Source organism: Ursus arctos, unplaced genomic scaffold (assembly GCF_023065955.2).
Source record: "Ursus arctos isolate Adak ecotype North America unplaced genomic scaffold, UrsArc2.0 scaffold_7, whole genome shotgun sequence".
In the NCBI taxonomy this organism is placed as follows: Eukaryota; Metazoa; Chordata; class Mammalia; order Carnivora; family Ursidae; genus Ursus; species Ursus arctos.
This window is the reverse complement of record NW_026623089.1, coordinates 42,990,989-43,017,336: the sequence shown is the minus strand read 5'-3', so window position 1 is coordinate 43,017,336 and position 26,348 is coordinate 42,990,989. Positions and strand designations below refer to the sequence as shown.

Genomic DNA, 26,348 nt, shown 5'->3' with positions numbered 1-26,348 from the left:
CTTTGCAGGTTATACGTTTGTTGACCCATGATGTAGACAGTGGTTTTGTCATCTTCCAACCAAATAATTCCTCTTACCAATGGCTATGGCCCGTAAGTTATAGTCAGATGTATCCTCCAGGTGATGGACAGAAAATATTCTTATATGGAAATTCCATGCTCAAGTGTACTGGTAGTCTTATGGTTCTTATGGTTTTCAATGACTTGAAAAAATCCATTTCCATAGTGAACTTGCTATAGATTGCGTCTCAGAGATCAACACTGAATAAAGACCCGCAGCCTGGCAGAAAGTTATCAAAGGCTTAGACCCTCTAAGAAAAATCGAACACTACCCTCTATAAATTATTCAACTCATTGGGCTTCAGTTTTTTCATCTGTAAAATCAAGCAGCTCAGCCTCCATAATGGGTTGTTATAAAGATCAAATGAAAGAAAACAGGAAAATATGTTGTAAGGTCATATGTTGCAAGGTGTTTTGTAAATGTGAGAGGGAGTACAGTAACTTTAGAAATCACTGCATTGGGGCACCTGAGTGGCTCAGCTGTTTGAGGGTCTGACTCTTGGTTTCAGCTCAGGTCATGATCTCAGGGTCCTAGGATTGAGCTCCTCACTCAGCACAGAGTCTGCTTGTCCCTCTCCTTCTCTTCCTCCCCCTGCTCACTCTCTCCCTCCCTCCCTCTTCTCTCTCTCCCTCTCATAAATAAATAAAATCTTTAAGAAAAAAAAAGAAATCATTACATCACACTGTTTCATATCTGGCAATGGTTCAACACAATATGGGGTCTCTTAGTTGATACCAGCAAAATAGTTTCCTTGGATCACTTGCTGTCCCCAAATTTCCTCAGTTGTTATCCAATGACCTTGGCACCAAACACCCTGGATGCTTCCCTTGTTAGAGCTCAGTCCTGCAGACAAGACACAACCTTGACCCTTTGGCTGGGAACACTCACTTTCACTTGCATGCAGAGACAACATCTCAGCGGTTTCCCAGTTTTAAGCAAACTGTACAGGAATCCCACTGTGAAATGGGAAATTCCTGAATAATTCCTGAAGGCCCTGAGACACCCTCAGGAACCCAGGTAAGTTTCAGTCAAATAACTGCTACATGGGGACAGAGGTGAGCCGTGTGCCCCACAGCATTGAATGTACTGTGCACCCCACCATGAACGGCCTCTCAGACTCAGATTCCTCCAGACTAAGAGTAAATGAGCAGGAGTCTCTTTGGCATTATCCAAACCTATAGAATTTATTGAAAATTAAATGATGATCTAGGCAGAATGGCACCCAGAGGAAAAATGTTAGAATCCCTAAGTGTATACAGGGAGGGCACAGCGGGTGTCTCTCTGTGTATATGACTGTACAGTGTGGCTAATGTGTAAAGACATCGTGTGTGTGAGTGTTGATGAGTTCGCATAAACATAATCAAGACACCGGAGAGGGGAGTGGCAAGGACTGCCAACTCCAGGATCCATTCCTGGTCCAGATTCCAGCCACCTTCTAGCTGTGGACATTGTGGACAAGGTGGTAGATCAGATCACTGCTCAGCAAACTATTTCCTGCCCCACCGTCACCTCCCTGGGAGAACTGTCCTTCGCAGCTCTGTGGAAGTTGGCTTTGGCCATGGGACTCGCTTTGTCAGGTAGGATATGGGCGGCGATGGCAGCGTGCCAGTTCTCAAGAAACGTGTATTTCTGCTCATTCCTCTGATATCATCCGACCCCTCCGAGAAAGAAGTCTGCTCCAAGTAGCCACGGACTCTCCATCCTGGGCCCCAAATAGAACTCATGGAGCAGAGCCACCCCGGTCAACCCTGTCATTGTGTGAAAATGAGTGCTTATTGCTGCTTACTGCTGAGATTTTGTTTTTATTTCTTATACAGAAAAAACTGACTGATACAGGCAAGTTGGTTAATCCCCCGGTTTCTTCTCCAGGAAAATGGGGAGAACACGAAGGGCCTGCTGCAAAGGGCTGTGATGAGAATGAATTAAGTTAATGTACATAAAGCACTTAGAATACGTCCTGGCACACTGTAAGTGCTTAGTAAGTGTTCGCGGTTGTCGCTGTATGTAAATGTACAAGGAAGCAGCTACCCGGGCGGCCAAGAGTGGGTGGGTGTGGACCCAGGTGTCAGAGTAAGCAGGTGGGAGGAGCAGAGGGAGAGTGGACCGGAGCAGGTGTGCAGGCATCTGGAGGGGAGCGCGCCCCTCAGCAGAAGTACTCATTGATCCGCCTGCCACCCCTGGTGCCCAAGACCTGAGAGTCCAGGCTGGACCTGGCCGAGAGGAGCCTGTCGGCCTCGCTGAGGCTGTGCTGGGACAGCTCCTCGGAGCCGTCCTCGCTGTGGCCCAGCCTCTCCAGGCTGACGTAGGCCCCCGTGGCCTCGGCCGCGCCCCCCGTGTGGCACTTGTGGCACCGCCGCTGCACAGCCCCGCAGCACACAAGCACGGTGAGGGGCAGGGCGATGACGACGGCCACACTGATCACCACCACGTTGATGAGCTGCTGAGTGGCCTCGGCATCTACCACCTCGTCCGTGGAGAAGATGACACACTGCTCCTTCTGGGGCACCAGGTCCCACACACAGACACACGCCACGTACTTGGTCTTGGGTGCCAGCCCGTGGATGGTGACGCTGGTCTTCCCAGGCTGCACAGCCACCCGCCGCATGTTGCGCTGCCCAAAGACTGTGTAGAGGACACTGAAGGAGGTCGTGTTCCCGGCCTGGGGCGTCTTCCACACCAAGGTCACGCTCTGGTAAGTGTCTCCCACCACCTTGAGAGACCTCACCATTCGGGCCTCCTGGCGTCCTGCCGGCCCACTCGTGCGCTCTCCTGGGATCCCCATCTGGAAGTGCTGGAGGGTCAGCTCCCCCTTCATGTTGGGCACAGGGGGCCCAGTGGCCAGGACAGCAGGTCCAGGGATGTCAGGGACATGCCTGGCCACCATCTTGTTGTATGCTGCAGCTTCTGCCTCCTCGGCTGTCCTTGCCCACAGTGCCCCTGGGCTCCCACTCCGTTCCGTGGAAGCCGGAGGCTCAGTGATGGCCAGTTTGATGACAGTCTCAGAGACGCCCAGGAAGTTCTTGGCCTGGCAGACGTAGTCTCCAGAGTCAAGGGGGGACACAGCAGGCAGGCCCAGCAGTGACCAGCTCGTGCCATCGCTGGAGACTTCCTGGTGCACTGCAGGGGGAAAAGGCATAAATGGGAAAATGAATGGGTTTGTCAGCCCCCAGCTTCCCGCCAGGGCCAAGTTCACAGCCCCTGGACTGTGCATGCTCTTGTATACACAGCAGACCTTGTCCTCCCGAGAAAACACTGGGAGTCATTCAACTTTTCTTAGACTAGCCAAGGGCATCAAGATTACCGGGGCTCAAAGCGGGAAGACCTAGGCTCAGGCCAAGTCTAAAGGTGATCTGTCTTCTAAATCTGAGGTGTTCAAGCAACATTCTTCAGGGCCCTGGAGTCCTACGGAACGGACTCCTCAGGGCAGCAGGCAGCGCTTGTGGCGGGGGGGGGGGCGGTAAGGTGGGTCAGGGTGAGCATGAGGCAGAGGCCCAGCTGGAAGTGCCTGGCCACCCTGTCCAGACCCACTGCCACCTCAATCCTAGCATTTTCAACTCTGTTTTACATAATGGAGATCCTTATCCAATTTCGTTTGTCAATTGATTTCAAACTCAGTCTTAGAGCAACACTTGCCAACCTAATTGAAGGAGACACCGAAGAAAATGGTGAGAGACATGAGGTTTTGTGGTCAGGCACTAAGAAATTATTCCTCCTTGGCCCCCCTTTCTGCCCATAGGTGGGTCGTGACTCCTGCAAACCCCACCATCCCTTGCTGGAGATGAACTATCTCTGTCTATACAGCAAAAAGAACACAGGCTGTGCTCTGTAAGCCAAGCACGTAGACTCTCAGAGTCTGTTTACTTACAAAACAAGAAGGATAATCAGGTTGTTCTTTAAAGTTCGATGACATTGTGTGAGGAATATACTTAACATGAGAGGAGCTCAATAGATGGTAACTCACATGGTTAATTACTCCTCGTGATACTGGCTTGACAATTACAACTTGGACACTTACTCTAAATATTAAATATACTAAGAATATCTTCCATCAAAATGGCAGCATCTTGTTCCTCCCAGGGTGAGCCTGGATGGAGTAGCTCCTGGAACCCGTAGGACAGCTTGAGAACCATTGTCCCCCGACCTCCCCCGTCAGCCTCTACAGTCCCTGTAGCTGCACACCTGTGCCGTTGAGTGGACGCCCGTTGGCTCTCCTCCAGCTCATCTCTGGCCCAGGGACGCCGGTGGCCCCACAACGTAGCAATACCGCACTGCCCAGTGGAGACCTGACACTGGCCACCCCTGGACGGAGCTCCGGACTCTGGCACTTCCTCAGTTCCAGCTGGCTGAAGGCCACTCCGGCCAGGCTGCGTGGGCTGGCGCACTTCAGCCTGGCCTCTATGAAGGCCAGATTTGGGGCCCAGCCTTCCAGGAAAAGGGCCAGGTCATAGAGGCGGCAGTCACAAGCCCAGGGGTTGTCCTGCAGCCCTGCAGGGGTGAGAGGGGAGGCAAGAGGTGAGCCCTTGATATTCAGATCCCCATGCCCAGCTCCTCTTCCCCCTTAGGGAAGATAAGGCATGTCCTGAGCTCAGAGTCCTTGGAACTGGCCTCCAGGTCCGGCTCCTTGCCTCACTAGCTGTGGAACCTTAAGGCTGATTCTTAATCTTGAATGATAGCAGTACTTCCCTTTCAGAGGTGCTATAAGCGTAAATACAGATAAATCACATTAAGCATTTGGGTCAGCCATGCAGCGTGCTGACAAAATTGGCAATTCCTGCTGCCATTCTTGGACTGATCCTTTCAGGCTACTGGTCAGGCAGTGAGCATTTCAGCAATCCCTACCATGTGCCAAAATCCATTTCTCAAAATATTTCATGACCCCTGACCCTTGGCCTCTGTCCTCCCAGCTCATGTGGCACTTTCAGCATCACCCCAGCAATGAGGGTGACTGTTCTGAGCCATGGTCCCTTTGGCACAAGCTCAAAGGGGGAGGAGTGAGGAGGCCAGGAAATCAAATCCTATGTCATATCTCCAGCCCTCTTTACTTTAAAATTGAACTTCTTTATAAAGATGAAAGTAGGTCACTGTACCCACCCTGCCCAAAAGCCTTCTACAGATAGAGGGGTATCATGTGTCCTCACTTCTAAGGCACAATTCCTTTTTATATGTTTGCATTTCTGAAATATGAGATGAATGCATTTAATGTGGTGTCTTTTTATCCTTCAAACATTGTTATTAAATTTGATGGTATGTCTCAGAATCAATGGCCTATGATTTATTTACATACATATATTTGATAGAGTTGGAAGGGGAAATGTCAAGGGTTGAGGAGGTTACATTCATCTGCTTCTACATCCATGACTCTCTGGTCCCTCTGAACACAAGCTGGGAAGATTTTTTGTAAACTACTGCATACTGTAAACCCCCACCCATCCTCACCCCATCCCTCTGGCAGCTGCTACCCTGTGTCATTGGTTAAACACATTTAATGACACATCTGCACCCTGAGAATCATCAGTGCCCTGTTGTGGTGATGAGCTAGCTGGCTTTCACCTGTTCTAAAAGAGTCCCCGAAGATTTAATGCAAATGCAAAGTTGGATGACAGGGAAACTTTTACCCCTCAGACTGGCAAAAGCTAAATGTTCCAACCATTTTCATTATTAGCCTCGTGAGGGAAGAGATTTTCATCTACCTCACTGCTCTATTCCCAGCACCTAGAGCTAAGACCCCCACATCGATAGACAATAAACGTTCAGAGTGGGAACAACCCATGGGTGGTCTCACGCACTACTGTGAGGGGTCAGAGCTGGCCCAGCTGCTTGGAGACTATCAGACCCATATCAAAATATCTGACGTGCATACTCCATGACCTAGGATCCCTTTTTCAGTTCCTACCCTAGGGAAACATTTGTCTTCGGGCACAGGGATGCATTGTCAAGAATGTTCTCTGTGTCATCATAGGTGTTAGTAAAATAATGGAAACAATCTAAAGGCCCATTAAAGGGAGAATGGCTAAATTAACTGTAGTATCACTATGCTATGGAAAACTATGCGGTAGTTTACAAAAAATGAAATTGATCCATTCGTAGTAACTTAGAAAGATCTCCAAGACATATTGTTGAGCGAAAAAGTTAGTGCTGGTTGATACATACATTATGGTCTAGACAATATGAAATTTTATGTAAAACACAGAAAGAATTTCTATGTGCATATAGATATAGATATGATGTAAATGCATTCTAAAAGATGGGGAACATGCAAATAAACATAACAGTGGCTACCTGTTAGAAGGGGGAGTAGGAACTGGAATCAGAAGAGGGAACAAAAGAGTCTTTAGCTTTTTCTGTAATACTTTAAAGGTTTACATATATCCAGGTGTGAGTTATGTAATTAAAATCAAAATTAATAATTTTCCGGAATGAGTTATTCCACCTGTCATCCTTGTGGCTATGCATGTGCCTTGGGCAAGAAAAGAGATCTGGTTCACCTGGTAGGCCACTGGTTCATTACAAACAAGAAGGAATCAAGGAGAGGGGTCAGCTGGTGTAACCCATTCAACTCTGCTTTGGGAAACTGAGTCTCAGGGGGCCTTCTCCTTGCTGCATGACCTGGAGATTTAAAAAAATGTTTTTTCAAGGGCACTTAATTAAATTTTGTTTTCAAATAAATATTTTTTTCTACGTAAGTACTATACTTTATGTTACCCTTTATCAGGTGAGAAAGTCTGCAGGGTGGATGGAGCTGGAATGGGGCTTGCCGTTCCCTGCCCTGCTTCCAGGCAGTGAGGCTTCTAAATATTCCCTCCTCCTGAGACTCTCCTGGGCCTTAGGGCAGGAACTGCCCCAAACCATTCTAAGATTGCTCCAGCCCCTCGTGCTGAACCCCATATGAGCCAAGGCATACTCCAGGCACATCTCGCTAGGAAGTCTCCCTTCTGCTACTACTCATCCACTCCCCATCACCCACCCTCTGCCACCATGCCACCAAGGTTCCCATCCCCACATAGGACAGAGGAAAGAGACCCGGTCTACCTGACATGAGACTTAGGCCTAAACCTAACCTTAGACATAACCACTACTTACTAACCCCTAGGTTGTGTTTGTTGATCTGTAAAACAAAGGGTATTGTACTTGTCCTATCTACCCCTGGGATGTGGTGAGGGTCAAATTCTATGAGGGGGCAAGACATTTAGGGAAGCTTCAGGACCACACTAATGCAGATGGCCAATAAGGACTGACCAATGAGCAAAGAGCTAGGACCACCTTCCTGCCATGTCTTCATACTTAGTGCTCCGAGGAGACTCTCAAGGGGATGGGGGTGTTCACATGCTTTGAAGATTGTTGGAGGTTGGGTTTCCCAGAAGCAAACCCTGAGATGAAGATTAGCATGCTGCATGTTCACTAAGGAAAGGAAGGAAGGAAGCAGGAGGGAGACATGGAGCTGAGAGGAATGGGGGCCTAGGGAACCCCTGGGGGACTCCGGAGCTGAAATAGCCCATCATAGCCATGCCAAGTGGCTGGGCATTAGACTCCCACCTCACAAGTCTTCGGATGGGGGCTGTACCCAGAAAGGGTGGGTGGTCTCGGGCAAGGCTACTCTGCAGCAAAGGCGGACAGCTGAAGGCTGCTGCTGACTGCGCCTGCAAAAGCTGGGCAGCCAGTCTTACTTTGACGGGGACCTGGGTGGCACATCGCTGTGCCTGCCACATGTACCTACTGTGTGCTAAGGACTGTCTTTTTACCCACAACTCCAACCTTTTGAGATAGATATTATCATCATTTTCTCTTTACAGAAGGGAACCAAGGCACAGAGAAGCTAAGCAATTTCCCCGGGGACACACAGCTAGTAAGAGGCAGCGCTGGGATTTGAACTGGCAGCGGCTTGAGCTCCAAAGCGGCCAGTGTGTGCCTCTCACCCAATCTTCACTGGAACCCACAAGGCAGGCATGATTTCTATTTTTTAGGCAAGGAATAGAGACTCAGAGAGGCTTCATAATTTGCCTAAGACCCCCAGGCTCCCCAAGATGGCTCCAAGTGGAGGAGACCGCCTCTTACCTAGCACTAGCTTGGTGCGGTGACCGGGAAGGAAGGGCCCAGTCTGCACGTGAGCCCAGGTGGCCAGCAGCTCCTGCGGGAGCCGCATCAGCTGGTTGTTGGAGAGATCGAGGAAGATGAGGTTCCCCAGGAAGCGCGCGGCCTCGGGCGGCACGGCGGAGAGCCGGTTGGCCTGCAGGTCCAGCAGCCGCAGCTGGGGGGCGTCCTTGAGCGCCGCCCAGGGGAAGGTGGCCAGGCGGTTCCCGGGCAGGCGCAGCTCGCGCAGGCGGCGCAGGCCCCGCAGCATCAGGGCGCTGAGCTCGCTGAGGGCGTTGTAGGGCAGCCAGAGCTGCTCCAGGCGGCCCAGCGGCCTGAAGGCCTCCCCGGGCACCCTGCGGATGGCCGTCCGCTCCAGGCGCAGTCTGGACGTGTCCGGAGGGACGGACGCGGGGGGCAGGGTCATGTCGGGGTCGCTGCACACCACCGTCCTGGTCACAGAAATGCGGGACATTAGAGCGACGGTCCTGTCGGGTCCGAGATCCTCCCCCGCTCCCTCCCGGACCTCCGTTCGCGAGGCCTCTCCTGGTCTGCACGGGAACACCGGACCCCAGAACCCGGCTCGGAGCTGCGGTGGGCCCTGGGCATGGCCGGGAGCCTGATTGACCTTCGGCGCGGAGGGGAGCGGCTCTCGCTTTCCGACCCTTTCACGGGCGTCCCAGGGGGCCCCTGGTCTCGTCACCGGCCTGAAGGACCCCGAGCTTAAACTGTTATCTCCCCTTACAGCTCGCACCACCCGCTGTGCACTGAAGTGAAGAGTATTCCGAAATCCTGAGATTTTGTGCATTGCGGCACTGCACGTAGGTGTTAGAAGTGTTCCTTTGTTAAATTACACCTCAATTTTTGTGACCGCTTTGGCTTTTCTTCATTAAAAATATATAAATATAAATTCAAATAGATATATACATTATATATATATATATATAATGTCACATCTGGCCTCTCTGCTTGCTGGCTATGTGTCCTTGAGATATTATATAACTTCTATTTCCTCAGTTTCCGGGAATGGACTCCACCTCACAAGGTGGTTTCGGGGGTTAAATGAGATCATGTGTGTACCCGCTGTGCGTATCTGTCACCTGTCGGAGTGCAATGCTGTTTACTGACCACTGTCACAAATTCCGGCCTTTCAGCACTGCAAGCTCCTTGCGATGGTCCTTCTGCCCGGACAGTGACTTCCTAAACCTTGTTCTTTAAGCCCTGGGTTCTAAGACCAGGCCTGTCCCCGATGCTGTGTGACTTTGAGCCCGGTGCTTTCTGTGGGAGGTAGGGACAGCAGACACTCTTCATCACCCTGGTCACTGTCTTTCGCCACGCGCTATCTCCTGGCCCGCTCAGGGCTCAGCCCTGGCTTTCCTTGGGGAGAGCATCCTCGCGTCTGCTGATCTGTATCAGTTGAAGCATCAGAGACTTGGGTCAAGAATGGAGTTCTTGTTTTTCAGACCACGTGGGATATCCTTTCTCGGGGGTGCCTCTCCATTCTCTCCATCCCCTCGCGCCCAATCAACCCAACAACACCCATTGCCAGGATCCTTTAAGAGTCACACTGATAACTTGCTGTCCTGATAGAAACCATCAGCGGCTACCGGCACCCATCTAAGACGAGGGAGAATGCAACTCCAAAGTGTTAAAAAGATGGTAGGAAAGGCTCTGCGCCAGGAGCTAAAATCCCTGAGCAAGTTGGGAAATGCAATGGTCATTAGTGGATAAGTTGAAGATGTCAGGAAAAAGACAGTGTGAAGACTGCCAGAGAGAAAAAGGAGAGTGGGCCATGGAGGCAGAGCGAGGGTCCACAAATCACAGGGGCTTTGGAACATCCCATGGAAGGGGAGGAGGACAGGATGGAGGTGCTCTCGGGGCTCAGGTGGGGCTTGAGAAGTGAAAGAAAAGGCTGAGGATGGAGGGGTGCTTGGTTGCATTGAATGGGCACTCTTGGTCTTTCAGAGAGCCCATAGAAATGGCTCCTGGGGGCTGGGCCAGAGTGAGGAGACAGGTCGTCGCATTACGGGTGAGATGGTAAGAAATACCTGGGATGTGATTGTGTACCCCCAGGAGCTGAGGCAAGAGAATGGAAGAGGCCTGGGAGAAAATAGGCTGGGGAGGTACAGGGAGGATGGTGGAATGGGAGGAGGAAAGGAAGGAGAGGAAAAGAAAGAGGGAAGGGGAGACTCCCCCTGCCCTTCAGAGGGTTCCTCACCACCAGATCCTGGAAGAGGACTCAGGGAGGATTTCCCGGAGTGGGCACACTTGTGCCCCACCCCCACCCCCATGTGTGAAAGGACTTGGTACTTCCCATGCCTTGCTGGCTGGAGGACAATGCAGAGCAAACCAGCCCCCTACCTAGGTCTCAAGGGCCCAGAAGATGGAGGTCTCACCCAGCCATGTTCTGGGGGCCCTGCATCCAGCCCTCCCCACCCAGCCTAGCTGCTACAGAGCCGGCGGGGGCTACCCATCCCGCACACCTGGTGCCATACCTGGCCTTGCTGCCATCGCCCAGGATGTGGAGGCTGCAGCTGCATTGAGAAGGGCAGGAGCCCTGGGCTTTGGGGTGCCCCCAGAGGGCCAGGAGCCAGAGCATGCCCACTGCCACCCTCATGGCTCCTGGCTCCTCTGTAGCCCGGGCAGGGGCCTGTCCCTGGACTGCTCTGTCATTCCAGCCCAGGAAGCCCAGCAGCTGCCCACTGGCTCATCAGCCCTCCCCGCCCCCCTCCTCCTGAGGCCATCGGATAAACAGGGACAGACTGGGGATTAGGGAGGGGAGCCCTGGCCACAGCACTCAGCGGCTTATTGCTCCTGGAATCACTCAGCCCTGAGGGTGAGGGCGGGGGATCCTCTTCCGTGACAACAGCCCCAGGCCCAGAGAGGCCAGGGAGTGGCAAGGTGGGGCGGGTGGGCAGCCACCCAGGGGCAAGTGGCTCCTGGACCGGCCAGCTTGGCTGTGCAGCTGCCAAGTCTCCCCATGCCAGCCAGGCCGGTGGGCTCCACAGATTGCCGGGGTGTGGGGGCTCAGAGAAGATGAAGACAGACCTGGCCTCTGATGAGGGCCGTTGGAAATTCTCTCTTGGGAAAAAGAAATGAGATGAAGGTGATAAAGACATTAGAAAGAGCCCAAGCTCAAGGGTCAGGGTTCAAATCCCAGGTCTTCCATTTATAGGCTGTGACCTTGGTAAGTTACACAGTCTCTTCATCATCTGAAAAAGGGAAGTAATGTGACTCTACTCTGCATGTTTGTGAATATCAAACACCCCAAGTTTCCCTGATTTCATGGCCTGTGGTAATAGAAGCTCCTTCCTAAGTGGTAACCACTCAATTTCACTGGTACTTACAAGCACCTGGTCCTAAAGATATTGGGAAGATCTGGGGGAGACCACAGAGGCGTGTCCCATGGACTCATGAACTTTCTCACTCTGCTGAGCAAGCAGCTGCCTCCCTGAATGCCCCCTGGACATCCAGTCTCAGGACGCACTGTCCAGGCCAGGCCCTCGTGGACATCATCATCAATGACAAAGGCGTGAGGTGTTCTGTGTAAAGGCAGAGAGCGTCCCTCTCCTCTGGTTATCATACTCTGAGGAAAGTCCCAGAGCAGGATCTCAGAAGTTCTTAGAGAAAGCACTTTTAGTTTTTGTTGATTGTTGCCTGCCTCCCACCTCATCCCATCATAGACACCACCCTTCATTCATTCAATCTTCACGTTTGACCCCAAGGCTCTGCTCTCTGGTCCAGCCTGCCCTTCCTGGCTCCTTCGGCTTTTCCAGAAGATTCCCCAGTCCCTCACACCTATAGGCCTAGGAAAGCCTAGACCAAAGTAGTGTGACCAAGCAGATACCCAGGGCCCCAGCACACGCATAAAGTCCCAGGCCTGTTTTGACAATCTTGGCTTCCAGGAAATGTTGGTTTCCCTCTCTTCCTCTCTTCCAAACCAGCCAATATGATTTTCTCAATGTTTCCCACCTGCCCGTCCTCCTCCCCAAACCAAAAAGGGCCCCCCTTACTGTTCCCAACTCCGCCTTTTCTGCCTTCTGTTGGGGATGTCTTCCTGTCTCTCTTTGGCCTAACTGAGCTCTACCCTAGATTCCTGGCCCTGTCCTGCTTTCCCTTGTCCCTTGAAGGCTTCTGTGATCTTGTAGGCATGAAAAAAACCTGACATAGGTATGAACCAGCAATGCAAGATAGAAATTAGGTAAAAGGGGTAACTAGGTTAACAAGTTTCCAGGAGGATGTGAGCCGTCAGCTCAGCCCTGCGGCATGCTTACGCTTGACTAAGTGGGGACCCACAGCGGGAAAAGCACGGAAAGTGAACATTTATGGAATAGAATGAGCTGCTTGACCCGGAGTCTGGGGACAGGAGATCACGCTTTTGTTTCAGCTTCATTCACAAATCACTGTATGAATTCTTAACTGTTTGAGCCTGCTTCCTCACGGAAACGCAAAGGCTGGTGGTCTCTAACTCATGGAGTTGCCGTAGGGATCATCCTCAGATCGATTAGCCCAGTGCCTGGCTCTCAGCGGGGCCGAAACTGTAGCTCTACTGCTGATAGAACTCCGGGCCTTGGCTTCTTTATCTGAAAATGAGTGAAATCACTCTAGATCAGTGTTTCTGGATGTAAATTTCACCATCGGCCAATGCGTTCCTTCTCATTTGTAGCAGCCAAGGCTCTTAGCGGGGCGAGGGACCACTAGGACAGCAGCCCCTCTGTTTCAAGCTCGTGCCTTGGGAGACTTTTATGCTTGTGTAGCGTAAATGCCCTGTGGGAGTTGGGAGCTGCAGCCCTAGAGGCCAGATCCATGACCTATTCTTCTAACCAAGACAGATGCAAGCTTGGGAAAAGATGTTTGTTTACCTTGCAAAGGAGGGAACTGAGAAGACCCCAGGCGTCCCACCCCAGTGCACATAGCTGGTTAAAGGCAGGTTCCAAATCACAAACTCCGTCTCTGGTCCCAGCTGGGATTCTTTCTATGACAACGGCTGGCTTGCCAATTATCATCCTTTGCCCTTAGCTCGTGAGGACGCACATGGAAGGGCCTGGCTCCTAACCAATTCTCAGGCACAGCTGCCGCTCAAATCCCTCTTTCTGCTCCCTACCCTGTCCTTGGTTATGCAACTCTTTTCTAATTTGGCTCTCAGCCACACACCGTTTGGATTCTGGGACCTTAATCCTGCCTGATTGGGCTGAAACGAATGAGAAAGCGTTCCATTCCAGCTTCACAAAGGCTGCACTGTCCAACTGGTGAATGGGTTCCTTCTACTTGGGCCAAAAGCACAATTTAGGGCAGGGGGCAGCAAGAAGGAGCCCAAGGTCTAGCATAATCACCTGCATGCGCCAGCACGTGGAATGGCCCTTTAAAAGGTGGGGCCTGGCTTAGAGAGCCAGAGAAGAGCCAGGCTGGCAGGAAGAAGGGCCCAGCATGGCAGGATCTGGGTCCCTGCCCACCGGCTTCGGGGAGCTGGAGGTGTTGGCTGTGGGGACGGTGCTGCTGGTAGAAGGTGAGCCAGAAAGGGCCTGGGTGGAGCGGGGACCCAGTGGCCTCCCAGATCCAGGCCACAGCTATGGAGCTGACAAGAAGAGGTCCCCAAACCCTACTCCTCTGTGCCTACACCCATGGGGCTTCTGATGGGTGCACCTGTTGGATGCAGGATGCAGGCTGGGAGCCAAGAGAGAGAAGCCAGGCAAGGTCCGGGGAGTGAAGGACATCTGCCCAGAACATGACCAAGGACCAGGTTCAGGCCTTTTCATGTCCCTCCAGCGGGGAGAAATTTTCATCTACACCCTGGAAATCATGCTAAGAATCTCATATAAGTTCAGGCCCCTGATCAGCTCTGGAGACAAACAGCTCTGTCACCGGCTCTCCGTGTGATTATAACAGTCAGCCAGGTTCTCAGACCCCAAGTGGGTGGTGGTGAAGGTTAGAAGGAGTCATGGGTGTGAAGTGCTAGCCTCGATAGACACTCAGGATTTAACTTCATTTGCCCCCATCCGCTCCAGCTCCACATTGCTCCCACCATGTCCATTCCCCAGCCCTATGCATTTCCATTCCAGGGGCTGTCTGACTCCCTGAGGTGCCTGCCTCAGCCCAGAATCCCTAAGATGCTCCCTGAGGCCAGAGTTGGGACTGGAGACCCTAGAAGTGGGTCAGCTCAGGACTAGGTTAATCGGGAATGCAGCCCTTGTTCACCGATGATCCAGAGAAATCAGCAGCCCATTTCCTCCCCCAACGAGAATGCACAGTGAGAAAGGAGTGGCAGCCACTAGGCTGGTCCCAAAGGCCCCAGACACCATCGTGTGGGGGCCCTGCCCCTTTTCCTCTCTTCTAGGAACTTCACCTTCCAGCAACCCCTCAGTCCTCAAACATGATTGAAATTTTACCACTTTAAGTCTCTGCACATGCTGCTCCCCTTTTCTAGAAGGCTCTTCCACACCCTGTCCTCCTAGTAAGCACTTGGAGTTTGTTTGTTTTTTTTTTTAAAGATTTTATTTATTTATTTGACAGAGATAGAGACAGCCAGCGAGAGAGGGAACACAGGCAGGGGGAGTGGGAGAGGAAGAAGCAGGCTTATAGCGGAGGAGCCTGATGTGGGGCTCGATCCCATAACGCCGGGATCACGCCCTGAGCCGAAGGCAGATGCTTAACCGCTGTGCCACCCAGGCGCCCCAGCACTTGGAGTTTTGAAGGCAGGATCCTTCCCCATTCTTCCCTTTCGATGGGGAAGCCAGGGTTCAGAGAGCAAGAGGAGCAGCTTGGTTGACTGAGCGAAAGCTCCAGGTCTGGTCTGCCTGCTGCCTGAGGTTGCCCCCTCCCGCTCACCTCACCGCCTGCTGTCCCGGGCAGCCCTTAGCTCGTACCTCAACCCCTCCTCCCAGGCTCTCCCTCTCAGAGTGGCATTTTGGAATTAAACAGACGTGAGTCTGAGTCCCAGCTCCACCACTCACCAGCTGTGAGTTCAGGGCAAGTCAACTAGTCTCTCTAAGCCTGTTTCCCAGCTGCACGTGGGGAGGACAGCATCCAGGGGAAGACAGAGTGGGAGGACCCACAGAAGGTGCTCAACCCGGTGCCCACCCTGTGACAGTGTCAGCAGCTGTCAGTGACTGCGACTGTCCCCGTGTGAACCGTGCAGCACCTTATTGGTTTCTTCCTCAGCTTTGAGTAAGAAGGAGGCAGGGTGTACATCTTACAGGCTGCAGTATCTGAGAGCCAGCCCTTCTCAGAAATGTTTGACGAGCTGCACGGACGAGGCTGCCGAGCGCGAAGGGGGCAGGTTGCTGAGGTTCCGTCCACCCCAGGCCCTGGTTCTGAGCCCAGGCGGCCTCTCCAGCCCTGACACCAGCTTCCCCCTTCTTTCCAGCTCTCGCTGGCCTCTGCCTCAATAGTCTCACCATCCTCTCTTTCTGCAAGACCCCGGAGCTGCGGACCCCCACCCACCTGCTGGTGCTGAGCCTGGCTCTGGCGGACACTGGGATCAGCCTGAATGCCCTTGTTGCAGCCACATCCAGCCTCCTCCGGTACGAGCCCCCCACCCCTTCTCTGAGCTCAGGGGCCTGTCTTCTGGGCTCTGGGCAGCCAGGCCAGAGCCATTCTTCCCACCTATAGAAAACTGTCGGGGACAGGGTGGGCAGGCAGTACGTGGCTAAATCCAAATTCCAAACTATCCCTGAAGAGCCACGGCTGATTTCTGGAGCACAGGAGTTGCTCAAAACCCACCTGCAGAGCTGGCTGACTGTAGGGATGAAGGGCGCAGGCCCGGCAACCAGGCTGCCGAGATTCGAGTCCTGGCTTCGTGTTTCTATCTCTTGGCTTCTCCTGTAAGTTGACTATTATTACCTAACTCCTATGTGGCTGGAATTATTCACTTATTATTACGTGGAAATAACTGAAAACGATGCATGGCACCCACAAAGCCCGACAGACGTGTTTGCAAAAGCCCACAGGATTTTGACAAGTGTCTAAAACCAGGTGCAAACCAAGTGCAAACCAGGATCTTTCAACACGATGTCCAGTGTTTACAAGATTGTTTTCTTAAGTGAACAGAACATTCCTGCTCTGGTTCCAGGCACTCAAATGGAGGCTGGAGTCCACCTGGGAGTGCATGCTCGGGGCTGACCAGTCTGGGGGGTCAGAACCCGTGAGGACTCCTTGCCCTGATCTCCTCCTGCCCTTTCCTGGGTTCAGGGAGGGGGCAATGGAAGCTTTTACACTTGCTTGACCCATGGGGCTGAGAGCTGGGAGCCCTGGGGTCTATGCTCTGACCTTGCCTTCATCTGCTGTCTGACCTTGGCTCAGTGCCTTTTCTTCTCTGAGCCTCAGTTTCCCTATCTATAGAATAAAGGCATGGGCTTTCCTGCCAGGGTGTTCCTCGCTGGAGGCTTCTGAGCACACGGAGAGACCCTTTGGTCCTACTGAGGTGCAGCGAAAGACACTGAGCCCAGGGAGTTTGCATCAGGCTCCACCCGTTCTCCCCGGGGACTTGCCCTCTGGGGCTCCTGTTTCCTCGTAGGAAAAACAGACAATGAAGCCCTCTTCTGGGGAGCTGGGCCAACCTTCAGGAGGGTGCCCTCCAAGCTCCTGAGGGGCAGGTGTGGGAGAAGGGCAGGAACAGAGGGAAGGCGTCACCGGCCCCAGTGTCTCCCACAGGCGCTGGCCCTACGGCTCTGAGGGCTGCCAGGCTCATGGTTTCCAGGGCTTCGTAGCATCGTTGGCCAGCATATGCAGCAGCGCGGCCATCGCCTGGGGGCGCTATCACCACTATTGCACGCGTAAGTCTTTGTGCTCCCAGAGGGGAGAGATGTCTACACACTGAGGGTGAGCAGGACAAAGGTCTGCTCGGTGTTTCCCAGTCCAGGGGAGTGTGGGTGGGCGTGGGTGTCCATGAGTATGTGGTGTGGGCATTCATGAAAGGAGGGAGGCGGGGAGAATGGACAGGAAAGGTATCAGGGCACATGCTGGAAAGACTGCCTGTGACCTCAATGTCAGCACAGCCTCAGGCAAGTCAGGAGTCCTCTCTGAACCTCTGTCTCCTCTAAGAGCGGATTTTTATAAGCAACCTCCCAGTTTTATTCTGGAAATCAAATGAGATCGTGGATAAGAAAATGCCCTTGCAGACAGGCCCCTTTGGGTGGCAGAGAGGCGGTGTGTGTGTGTGTGTGTGTGTGTGTGTGTGTGTGTAGTGGGCATGTGTCCCTGCTCCTCATACTTCCACGGGACCTTCACCATTACAGGGCTTCATAAAGACCAGTCCAGCCCCAGATTTCCCAAGCTGTATTGTCAAATACCACCTTCATAATTGGCCATGTCACTGTACCACCTGCTCTGTTATTTACCTGACTGTTTTCCTTTAAAGCGATTCATTTAAAAAAAATTTAAACACCTGCTCCAGTCTCATCCTAAGCAGTATCTCTGAAATCACAACTTTAATGTCCTTAAAATTTTAGAACACATTAAAATAAAAAAACATGTTCACCCACCGGCCATCTAGAATCCCACTCACCACCAGGGATATGGGAACATACTTTGGGGAGCTGTGACTCTGCTAACCCTCATCATAAACCCCAACTTGCAGACTGGGAATCAGAGGCTCAGAGAAGTTAAGTCGCTTGCCCAGGGTCACCCAGCTAGTAGAGCCAGAGCGGGGATCGGGCATGGCCTGGATGCCTCCTGAGGCAATCCCTCCCTTTGTCTCCTGGGCCCCACGTCCTGAACTGTGGCTCTGCCTGGCTTGGAGGCTGCTGTGGTGGCCATGGCAGCATGGCCTGAAGCCTGGGGCACGGCCCCTTTGGAATTTGCAGATCTGCCCTCACTCCACATAAACAGCCCCGCGCCCTTGGCAAAGTTGCACACCTCTCCCCAGGCCAAAAAGTTGATAGAAATGATCGGAACGAAGATTATCATTTCTAGGGGCAGGTTAGTTCCACCTGCCCCAGCTGACCTTGGAGCTCCTATCCTGCTGCTCCTGTCCCAGTCTGGCCCCGGAGCTCCCTCAGACCACCGCGTGCACACACATACACACTCACACACATGCACATACACACTGCACACCTCCTCAGACAGCAACACGCTTCTCTCCCTCGGTATAGAGCAGTTGATCCCTATTTCATGGTCCCTAGAGCAAAGCCTTTCCTGAGCTGGACTGCACCGGCAGCAATATGAAAACAGGGGAGGGGAAAGGAGGGAGTGTGAGCTTATCTACTCCGTACTGGGTGACCCTGGACATGTCACCGTGGTCATCCATTTCCAAAGCCAAAAAGCAATACATGGGTCATGGTAGATATTAATTATTGTGTCCACAGTTAGGGGGAGGGATGTCTTCATCAGCTTGGGCCGCCATAGCAAAATACCAACCAGCTTGAACAACAGAAATGGATTTCTCGCAGTTTCTCAACCCTGGAAGTTTGAGATCAGGCTGCCAGCGCGGCTGGGCTCTGGCGAGAGCCAACTTCTTGGCTTGCAGACAGCAGCCTTTCTGCTGTGTCATCACATGGAGAAGAGAGATCATCTCTCTTGTGTCTTCTCACATAAGGGCTCTAATCACATTGAGGGAACGCCAACCTCATGACCTCATGACCTCTCAAAGGCTTTCCCCTGGAATACCATCGCACGGGATGAGGGCTTCCACGCAGGAGTTTGGTGGGGCTTAAACATTCAGTCCATAGCAGGAGGACACATTTAAGCCAACTGGATCCGGGGCTGTTGTCAGTGGAGGCGCTGTCAGGATGAGGGAGGGTGTAGATCTGCTCTTCTCTTCGGATCGAACCCCACTTGGAGTCCTGCCCTCTGCCCTGGGGCCTTGTCCACAAAAGAACATGACAAATAGACCATAGATAGGGGAAGCCCAAGGGAAAAGCATTCTGAAGCCGGGACCAGGAGAACCACTGGATGGGAAGGGCTGGATGAGGCTGCTACAGAGAGGGGCGTGGGACGAGGGTGCATGGAGGAGGTCAAGTCAGTGGGACGGGTCACATGAAAAACGCTGTTGGGACCGAGCCCCTGCCCTCAGCACTGAGATGGCACCCCAAATCAAGAGTCCTCCGAGGGTATCCTGGAAGCAGGGACAGTGACTTCTGTGTGAGCAACGGACTTCTGCTTCCCTCCCTTATGACCCTCACCTGAGCCACTGCTCATGCTTCTTTCCTAGCTGGCTTGGGGGAGCACACCCATTTCTTTTTTTTTTTTTTTTTTTTTTTAAAGATTTTATTTATTTATGTGACAGAGAGACAGCCAGCGAGAGAAGGAACACAGCAGGCGAGTGAGAGAGGAAGAAGCAGGCTCCCAGCAGAGGAGCCCGATGTGGGACTCGATCCGGGAACGCCAGGATCACGCCCTGAGCCGAAGGCAGACGCTTTAACGACTGCGCTACCCAGGCGCCCCAAGCACACCCATTTCTTTGCTACTCCCTCCTTCTCCGTCCTCTAAAGAGGATGGTATAGGTGTCTACTAGGAGGCCTTCACCACCCATTATCTCTTTTATTCTTCCTAACAGTCCTCTGAGACAGGGGTTATCATTCCCATTTCGTGGAGGAGAAAATAGAGGCTCAGAGAAACTTTTAGCTTGCCTGAGGCCCTAAGCTAGTAGCATCAGAGCCAGGATTTAGGAACATTCTGTGTGACCATGAAGTCCATTCTTTTGCACTCTGCCTAGCTAGCACCTCCTCTTGACCTCCTCCTCCTCTCTCCCATGCAGGCAGCCAACTGGCATGGAACACGGCCATCTCCTTGGTGATCTGTGTGTGGCTTTCTTCTGCCTTCTGGGCAGCACTGCCCCTCCTGGGCTGGGGCCACTATGACTATGAGCCTCTGGGAACGTGCTGCACCCTGGACTACTCCAGGGTGGACAGGTGAGGGGGAAGAAGCAGCTTCAAGGCTCCCTTCCTTGGAAATCTTTGCTTTGAGTTCTTATAACAACAATGTCACAGCTGAGAATCCAAATGGGGGAAATGTCAACATTTGCCAGACGATCTCAACTCCTTGGTCCTGATTCCCACTTGCAAGTTGACGTGGGACTAGGGAAAACCCATTCTGAAAGCCGGCCAAGTGCTGGGCATGTTATGCACAAACTGGGGTATAAAGTTGTGCCCAAGACGGAGTACTACCCAGTGAGCTGTTGGCCTGTGTCAGTTACAACAGTCGCTGAGCCCCATGACCCCTTTGCCATCTTCAGCACAGTCAGCTGTTCCAGCTCTGACTTGATCAGTTTCTAAAGGGAGCTGTGTCCTTTGCTCAAGACAGTCAAAGAACGTTAAGGTCTTTGCGTTGGGAGGGACCTCCCTGGCATAGAGTTTAGTTCTCTGCATTTCCTGAGCATCTGCTGTGAGCCAACCCCTGGGCCAAGCCCTAGAGAGACAAGACTGATGCATGATGGCCCCCACCATCATGGAGCATTTGTCTAGTGCGGCCCCATCCATGTGGCTCTGGGGACACCAGGGCTTAGAGAGACCCTTTAGGGAGCATCTTGGGGAGGGCTCACGTGGGCTCCAGACCCCCTCTTGCTTCTACTTGAGCCACGCTGCTCTCATCTGCTTTACATATTTACTCATGATGCATCTGTCCCTGACGACAGGCTTTCCAGGTGAAACCTGCTTGAGAACCCAAGTCTGGTATGAGTGTCCTGGAAGGGTACCTACAGGTACCCTCCCAGCCAGTGTCCAGTCCTCTGGCAGCCTTTCCTCCTACCCCTCCCTACTGGGCAGCACCAAGGTAACGTGGCCTTCCCTTCACAGAATGGGAGTCTGCCTTCCTGTGACTCCCACCTGGTCCTGGTCAGCACTCCCACTTTCCCATGACCCTCTCTGGGACCCCAGGCTCTCCTGTGGTCCTTTCGATGATTTCTTCAGTGACACAGTGTCCAGTCTCTTAGTCATCTGCGGACCCTTTTCAAATCCCTGTGGATGATCCTTCCTCTTGGGCCACTGCCCTATCTTCCACTTGGTAAACATGTTTCCCAAACTTAAGTGTCCCATTCTCCATGCTTGGGGCACATATGGAAAGCAGGACTGGCACTTGAACTGCCCCACAGAGAGTTCAAGGAGGACTCTCCCTCATCTCGGCCCTCTGGCTCCTAAAGGCAAGTTCAAGAAGGACCTAGTGGCTCCCTGTCTCTAAGCGGAGTCTGCATGGGACCCGGGGGCGACCACACTGAGAGCTTTTGTCTGATGAGAACAGTTCCTCACATGTGGCTGTCTAGAGCAAAGAGTGCGAAGCCTTCAAGGGCAGCTGATCTCCCCCACCTCCCTCTGAGAGATGGTCCTGACTCCTCTGCCCGCTCTGCCTGCAGAAACTTCATCAGCTTCCTCTTCACCATGGCCTTTTTCAACTTCTTCCTGCCTCTCTTCATCACACTCATATCCTATCGGCTCATGGAGCAGAAACTCAGGAAGACTGGCCACCTCCAGGTGAGGACCAGCTCCCAGAGCAGAAGAAATCCCTCTGTCCCTCTCAGGGAACATGAATGATGTGAGAGACAGTAGTTAGGGGTTTTCTGTGTTTTCAGTGATCAGGAAAAAATTCAGCATTCACAGAGCTTGGGGTGTTAGGGCAAGAATGCACCCTCCCCATTGCTAGGCATTGCCAAGACCTGGGAGGAAGGGTCAGGACTGCTCAGACTTACCGGACCCCATAACCTCAAGTGCCAGGGCACCCTGCTGGACCCCATCCATGCTGTTACATTTCATTCTTCCCAAGGATATGAGGGTTGGCACAAAATGATGTACTTTTCAAATGCTCCTTTTAAATTGCTCTAAGATGTTTAATTTAATCACAGGCACGGACTGTTGTTATCCACAACATAAAATCACATCTGCAAGCACATTTATCCAAGAAAAACAATCTTTCAAAATAAGCCCTCCTGGCCATTTCTGAATTTCTGCACTAATATCCCCTTTCCACAGTTTTCTACCTGGACAATCTCTAGCAAATGAGCTGTAACAAGCACCGAAGTTAAAAAAAAAAAAAAATCAGATACTCATACTGCTTTTCTGTGCATTAAGACATTTCATCTTCGCTACCACTCTCGAAGGAAGGTTTTGTTATCACTTTGCCACAGGCTCGAAAATTGAGGCTGTAAGGGTTTGTTAAGTAACTAGCTACAAGCCCCGCAGCTAGTAATAACAGAGTTGGATCAAACCCGGGTCTGGGACTCCATGACCCAAGTGGTCATAGTGCGGAAAAGAAACACTCAATCTTTGTTGAAACACTTAATTTGCCACATTATATATATATATTTTTCCCCTGTAAATTGGAAAAGGACCATACGTATCTATTTTAGCCAGAGATCCAGGTTGCTCTGAGTCAGCTGGAGGACGAGGGCTGGGCGGGGACCAGAATGGTGGCTCTGGGCTCATGCTCTCCTGCCCCTCACCGCCTCCGGGCTGTCCTCCGTGCTGCCTGCCCGACCACTGGGTGCTCAAAGTCGCCACATTTATTGGAAGTTCAATCAGCCAGCAGAGAGGGCTGCCACACCGGTTTTCTTTTCTCCCCCTCCCCGGCCTGACTTGAAACCATCAGTTGCCACGGCCTCAGCATACGTCGCGTCGCTTCGGGTGGGCCCAGGGACCTCGGTCCAGAGCAGAGAGGCTTCCGGAGGTGACACTGTCTCCTCTGAGGGCTCAATGCTCCTCTGGCCTCAGCTCCGCCCCGGAGCCCCTCCGTTCCTGCAAAGCACATTGTTTTCTTTTTTCTTTCTTTCTTTCTTTTTTTTTTATTATGATATGTTAGTCACCATACAATAATACATCGTTAGTTTTTGACGTAGTGTTCCATGATTCATTTTCTTTTCTTTTTTGGAATGAGGGAGGGGCAATTCAAGAGAATAAATGTCTCCCAACTAACATATTTTTATTTCATGAAAAAAATGTGGCCTTTTTCAACTTAAGTCACCTTCTTTGTTAAAGGGAGGCGGAGTCAAAGAAAATAGGCACTGATTTTTTTAGCCTTTTAACATCTGAGCGGGTGCGGGAAGCAGCGTTCATCCTGAAATTAGATCGCAAGTCGTGCGCCTCCCTGTGGCCAGAGGCGGCAGCACAGGGCCTGCTCTCTACAAGCCGCTTAGAACCCAGGACAGGTAGACCCGCCAGGAGGCTGCAGCTGCTGATGGCGAGCTGGTTCTGGGGCTGAGGTGCGAGGGCAGCTCAGCCTGGGGAGCCTCATTCACCCAGCCACACTCACGGAGCCCAGAGTTCCTCAAAAGGAGCGGGGACCAGGAAGGGAGCTCATTATCGGCCCCCTGGTCCCTGCGTCCAGGTAAGTGAAGCATTATCAAACCATTTCTGCAAACAAGACAACTGAGGTCAAATAAGCTTCAATGACAGGTTTAGGGTCACACAGCTGACACGCCCGAGAGGCCCGTCTGGCCCCGAGGTCTGCCGGCTCAGCCCCTTCCCACAGCTGGGTCATGCTGTCCCGCTCTGCGGAGTGCCCACCTGGGCCCTCGGCGCGTGGGGTCACAGCCAGCTAGAGCAAGTCAGTGCCTCCCTCCCGCGACACTCTCTCCGCAGGTGAACACCACTCTGCCAGCCAGGACGCTGCTGTTCGGTTGGGGCCCCTACGCCCTCCTGTATCTCTACGCAACCGTTGCAGATGTGAGCTCCATCTCCCCCAGGCTGCAGATGGTACAGACGCCTCCCGGACCAGAGTTAGAAGTCTCTCCATCTCTGCGTCTCTCTCTCTTGCCCCATCTCTCCTTCCTGCTTTCGGGCCTCCTGGTAGTCTCTCCCTCTCTTCCTTTGAACACTCATATTGCACTGGGAGTTTGCGTGCCTTGGGGCCCACACAGGGCTGCTGCTCGACATTGCCTTGGCCTCACGTGAGAGGATGGGGACAGCCACACTCTGGGACCAAGGCTGAGACTGGTGCCCAGGACGGAATGTGTTTCTGTACATCATCTGACAATTGGTCAAGGAGGCCTTGCGAGTTGCAGAATCCAGCTAGGGACAGATGACTGGTGGCTGTGGGTTAGGGCGTGGGGGTGGGACTAGGGTCACCACGTGGGATCAGGGAGAGGAACCGAGGCTGTGAGGCTTCTTCCCTGAGTCTTTCTGTCCCAACAGGTGCCTGCCCTCATTGCCAAAACAGTGCCCACGATCAATGCCATCAACTATGCCGTGGGCAGTGAGATGGTCCACAGGGGAATTTGGCAGTGCCTCTCACCGCAGAGAAGCGAGCTGGACCGAGCCCGGTGAGGTTCACCGGGGGGGGGGGGGGGAGGCGCTGAGACCCAGGCCCACCTCTGACACCCTAGACTGAGCCCCGTGCTAGGAGGCTGCCTCAGAGCCCTGCCCAGCAGCCTCCGAAGCCAAGCTCCAGACACTTGTTCACCCCCACCCCCCGGGATGGCCCTGTTGGGCCTGGCCCTACATCAGACATGGGGGATTCAGAAAGCACCCAGGCTGCAAGGGAGGACCTGGGACTTTGGAGCCAGACAGACATGAGTTTCCATCACAGCCCTCCAAACGGAGACCTTGGGAAAGTCACTCCCTCGGAACTGAGCTTCCTGACCTGTAATGTAAGGCCTCGACGGGGCAGCAGTGAGGTTTAAGCAAGATAATGTGTACTCACCACGCACACGGAAGCTCATTAAAACAGCTGTTAGGGCTCAGAGTCTTACAGAGAAAGGCATGAAAACTCCCAGTTACTTGTGGCAGGGCCCACCCAGGCTGACAGTGTTCCAATGCTGCTTATTAAAATGAGATCTGGTGCAAGCAACTGTGTGTGCATCTGTTTCCCAGCTTGTGAGATGTGGTGACAGACATGGTGACTTCACCGTGCAGAAGGGACCAGAACATCACCTGGCACATTCAGTGCTCACTGACAGTTAGCCACCAGCACCCGCCCATCAAAGACAGCTGGCTGCGTGCTGCTTAGTTGCCAGCATTAAAAACTCAATGTATTTAAAAGTCCAGATGTCTGACGATGACCCCCCCCCGCCCCAGCCTGGAGGAGGCTCCATGGAGACAGTCTGTAGAACTCAAGGCAGCTCTGCCTTTTGCCCAGGGCTGGTCCCCTTCCTTCAACTGGGGCTTGTATATTCCCTGCAGAGCCTGTAGGCATCTGGGTTTGTGACAGTGATGGGGTCCCCATTCCCAGATGGACATCTGCACCTCCAGCAGAGTCAGCATTTGGGGACAAGGTGTGGCAGGTGCACAGACCTGGGCAGGGCCCGTTGTCCCAGAGGGAAATGGAGGTTGTTGGCAGGAAGGTCATGGGCTCTGCAGAAGGTCTGATGATGGAGAGCCGGCTGCCCCAGGCACTCGGGTGCAGGAAAGATGGAAGCTCGAACCCCAGGTTCGGAGCAGGGAAGAAACAGGTCCCCAGGGGGGTGGGGATAGGGTGGTCACGAGAACAGCATCTGGGGTCCCTGTGTACCAGGTCCTGCCTCTCAGCTTTGCGGATGCGGACAATCAGGTCACTTAAACATAACTCACAAGTCTGCACTCAACAGAGGCTGGTACAGTCATTTGGCAAAACCAAGAGGAATGGAGGACAGCAGCCTTCCCACAGCCCTGTTTTCTAGACCATGCCCTGAGCTGGGTGCTGGGGAGACAAGATGCCGCTCAGCCTCACTCCAGGGACCAAGCGGGGTCCTTGTCTTCGGCCCTGCAGTGGGACTGATTGGGGAAGTCCCGGGGCCTGAGCTGGGCTCGCACACAGGCTGAGTGGGTGGCCACAGACGTGATCGCATCCAGAGCCCAGAGATACTGACCCTGCCCCCACAGTCCATGAGTCCTTAAATTGTCTTTACCGGGGACCTGCCCTTCACTCCACCATTAAAGACACTAACCCCGTAAGGTGGGACAAGGGAACACAATGAGAAGAGAAGGGAGGTTACCCCCAGACTCAGAGAGAGAAGGGGAGGGAGATGAAGAGAGTGAGGATGCCCAGCAAGTAGCCAGTGTCCCCAAACAGATGCTGCCCCTGCCTGTGCTCAAAGAGGTGAGGAGGGATGCAGGTTGGCCAGGCACAGTCAAGGACGCCTATAGCTCCAGCCCTGCACCCCAAGCCTGTGTAGAGGGGAGAAGGTGGGCTCAGGGCATCTCCACCCTGGACTGGGTTGGCAGGAGATGGCAGGGCCTGAAGCAGCGTCCCACGGGGAATGACCAAAGCCCCATGGGAAGCCCCAAGTCTCTCTCCACACCCCCACCTCTCCCTCATGGAACGGGTTTAGGGAGTCTTGTCACCTTTGAGCTTCTCTGCCCATGTCCCAAAGCACTTTAAGGATC

The 26,348-nt window shown here is 53.0% G+C and overlaps 2 protein-coding genes across 4 annotated transcripts; one reads left to right on the top strand and one right to left on the bottom strand.

Annotated features, from left to right (window-relative positions):
* Positions 1 to 2,203: 2,203 nt before the first annotated feature.
* Positions 2,204 to 10,744, bottom strand: LRIT1 (leucine rich repeat, Ig-like and transmembrane domains 1). Its single transcript, XM_026504011.2, has 4 exons — positions 10,623 to 10,744; positions 8,113 to 8,579; positions 4,240 to 4,545; positions 2,204 to 3,177 (listed from the first exon to the last, which is right to left on the bottom strand). Exons 1-4 carry the CDS (start codon positions 10,742 to 10,744, stop codon positions 2,204 to 2,206), a joined length of 1,869 nt encoding a protein of 622 aa, XP_026359796.2.
* Positions 10,745 to 13,554: 2,810 nt separating this feature from the next.
* RGR (retinal G protein coupled receptor) lies at positions 13,555 to 24,311 on the top strand. 3 transcript variants are annotated; one of them, XM_026504583.2, is made up of 7 exons: positions 13,555 to 13,633; positions 15,491 to 15,647; positions 16,777 to 16,898; positions 19,820 to 19,973; positions 21,410 to 21,527; positions 23,628 to 23,741; positions 24,180 to 24,311. In XM_026504583.2, exons 1-7 carry the CDS (start codon positions 13,555 to 13,557, stop codon positions 24,309 to 24,311), a joined length of 876 nt encoding a protein of 291 aa, XP_026360368.1. The 3 variants fall into 3 exon arrangements, with proteins under 3 accessions (XP_026360368.1, XP_044241907.1, XP_044241908.1); XM_044385972.1 differs by having other exon boundaries at positions 16,765 to 16,898; XM_044385973.1 differs by lacking the exon at positions 23,628 to 23,741.
* The last annotated feature ends 2,037 nt before the right edge of the window (positions 24,312 to 26,348 follow it).

What these genes read in the sequence shown, in the direction of transcription:
- LRIT1 (XM_026504011.2), bottom strand. Translation starts at nt 10,744, where the DNA reads ATGAGGGTGGCAGTGGGCATGCTCTGGCTCCTGGCCCTCTGGGGGCAC. An exon ending in GGCGATGGCAGCAAGGCCAG is followed by an intron (nt 8,580 to 10,622) that starts GTATGGCACCAG and finishes TTCTGTGACCAG; the next exon opens with GACGGTGGTGTGCAGCGACC. An exon ending in GCGTCCACTCAACGGCACAG is followed by an intron (nt 3,178 to 4,239) that starts GTGTGCAGCTAC and finishes TTCCCCCTGCAG; the next exon opens with TGCACCAGGAAGTCTCCAGC.
- RGR (XM_044385972.1), top strand. Translation starts at nt 13,555, where the DNA reads ATGGCAGGATCTGGGTCCCTGCCCACCGGCTTCGGGGAGCTGGAGGTG. An exon ending in GACGGTGCTGCTGGTAGAAG is followed by an intron (nt 13,634 to 15,490) that starts GTGAGCCAGAAA and finishes CCTTCTTTCCAG; the next exon opens with CTCTCGCTGGCCTCTGCCTC. An exon ending in GCCACATCCAGCCTCCTCCG is followed by an intron (nt 15,648 to 16,764) that starts GTACGAGCCCCC and finishes CACCGGCCCCAG; the next exon opens with TGTCTCCCACAGGCGCTGGC.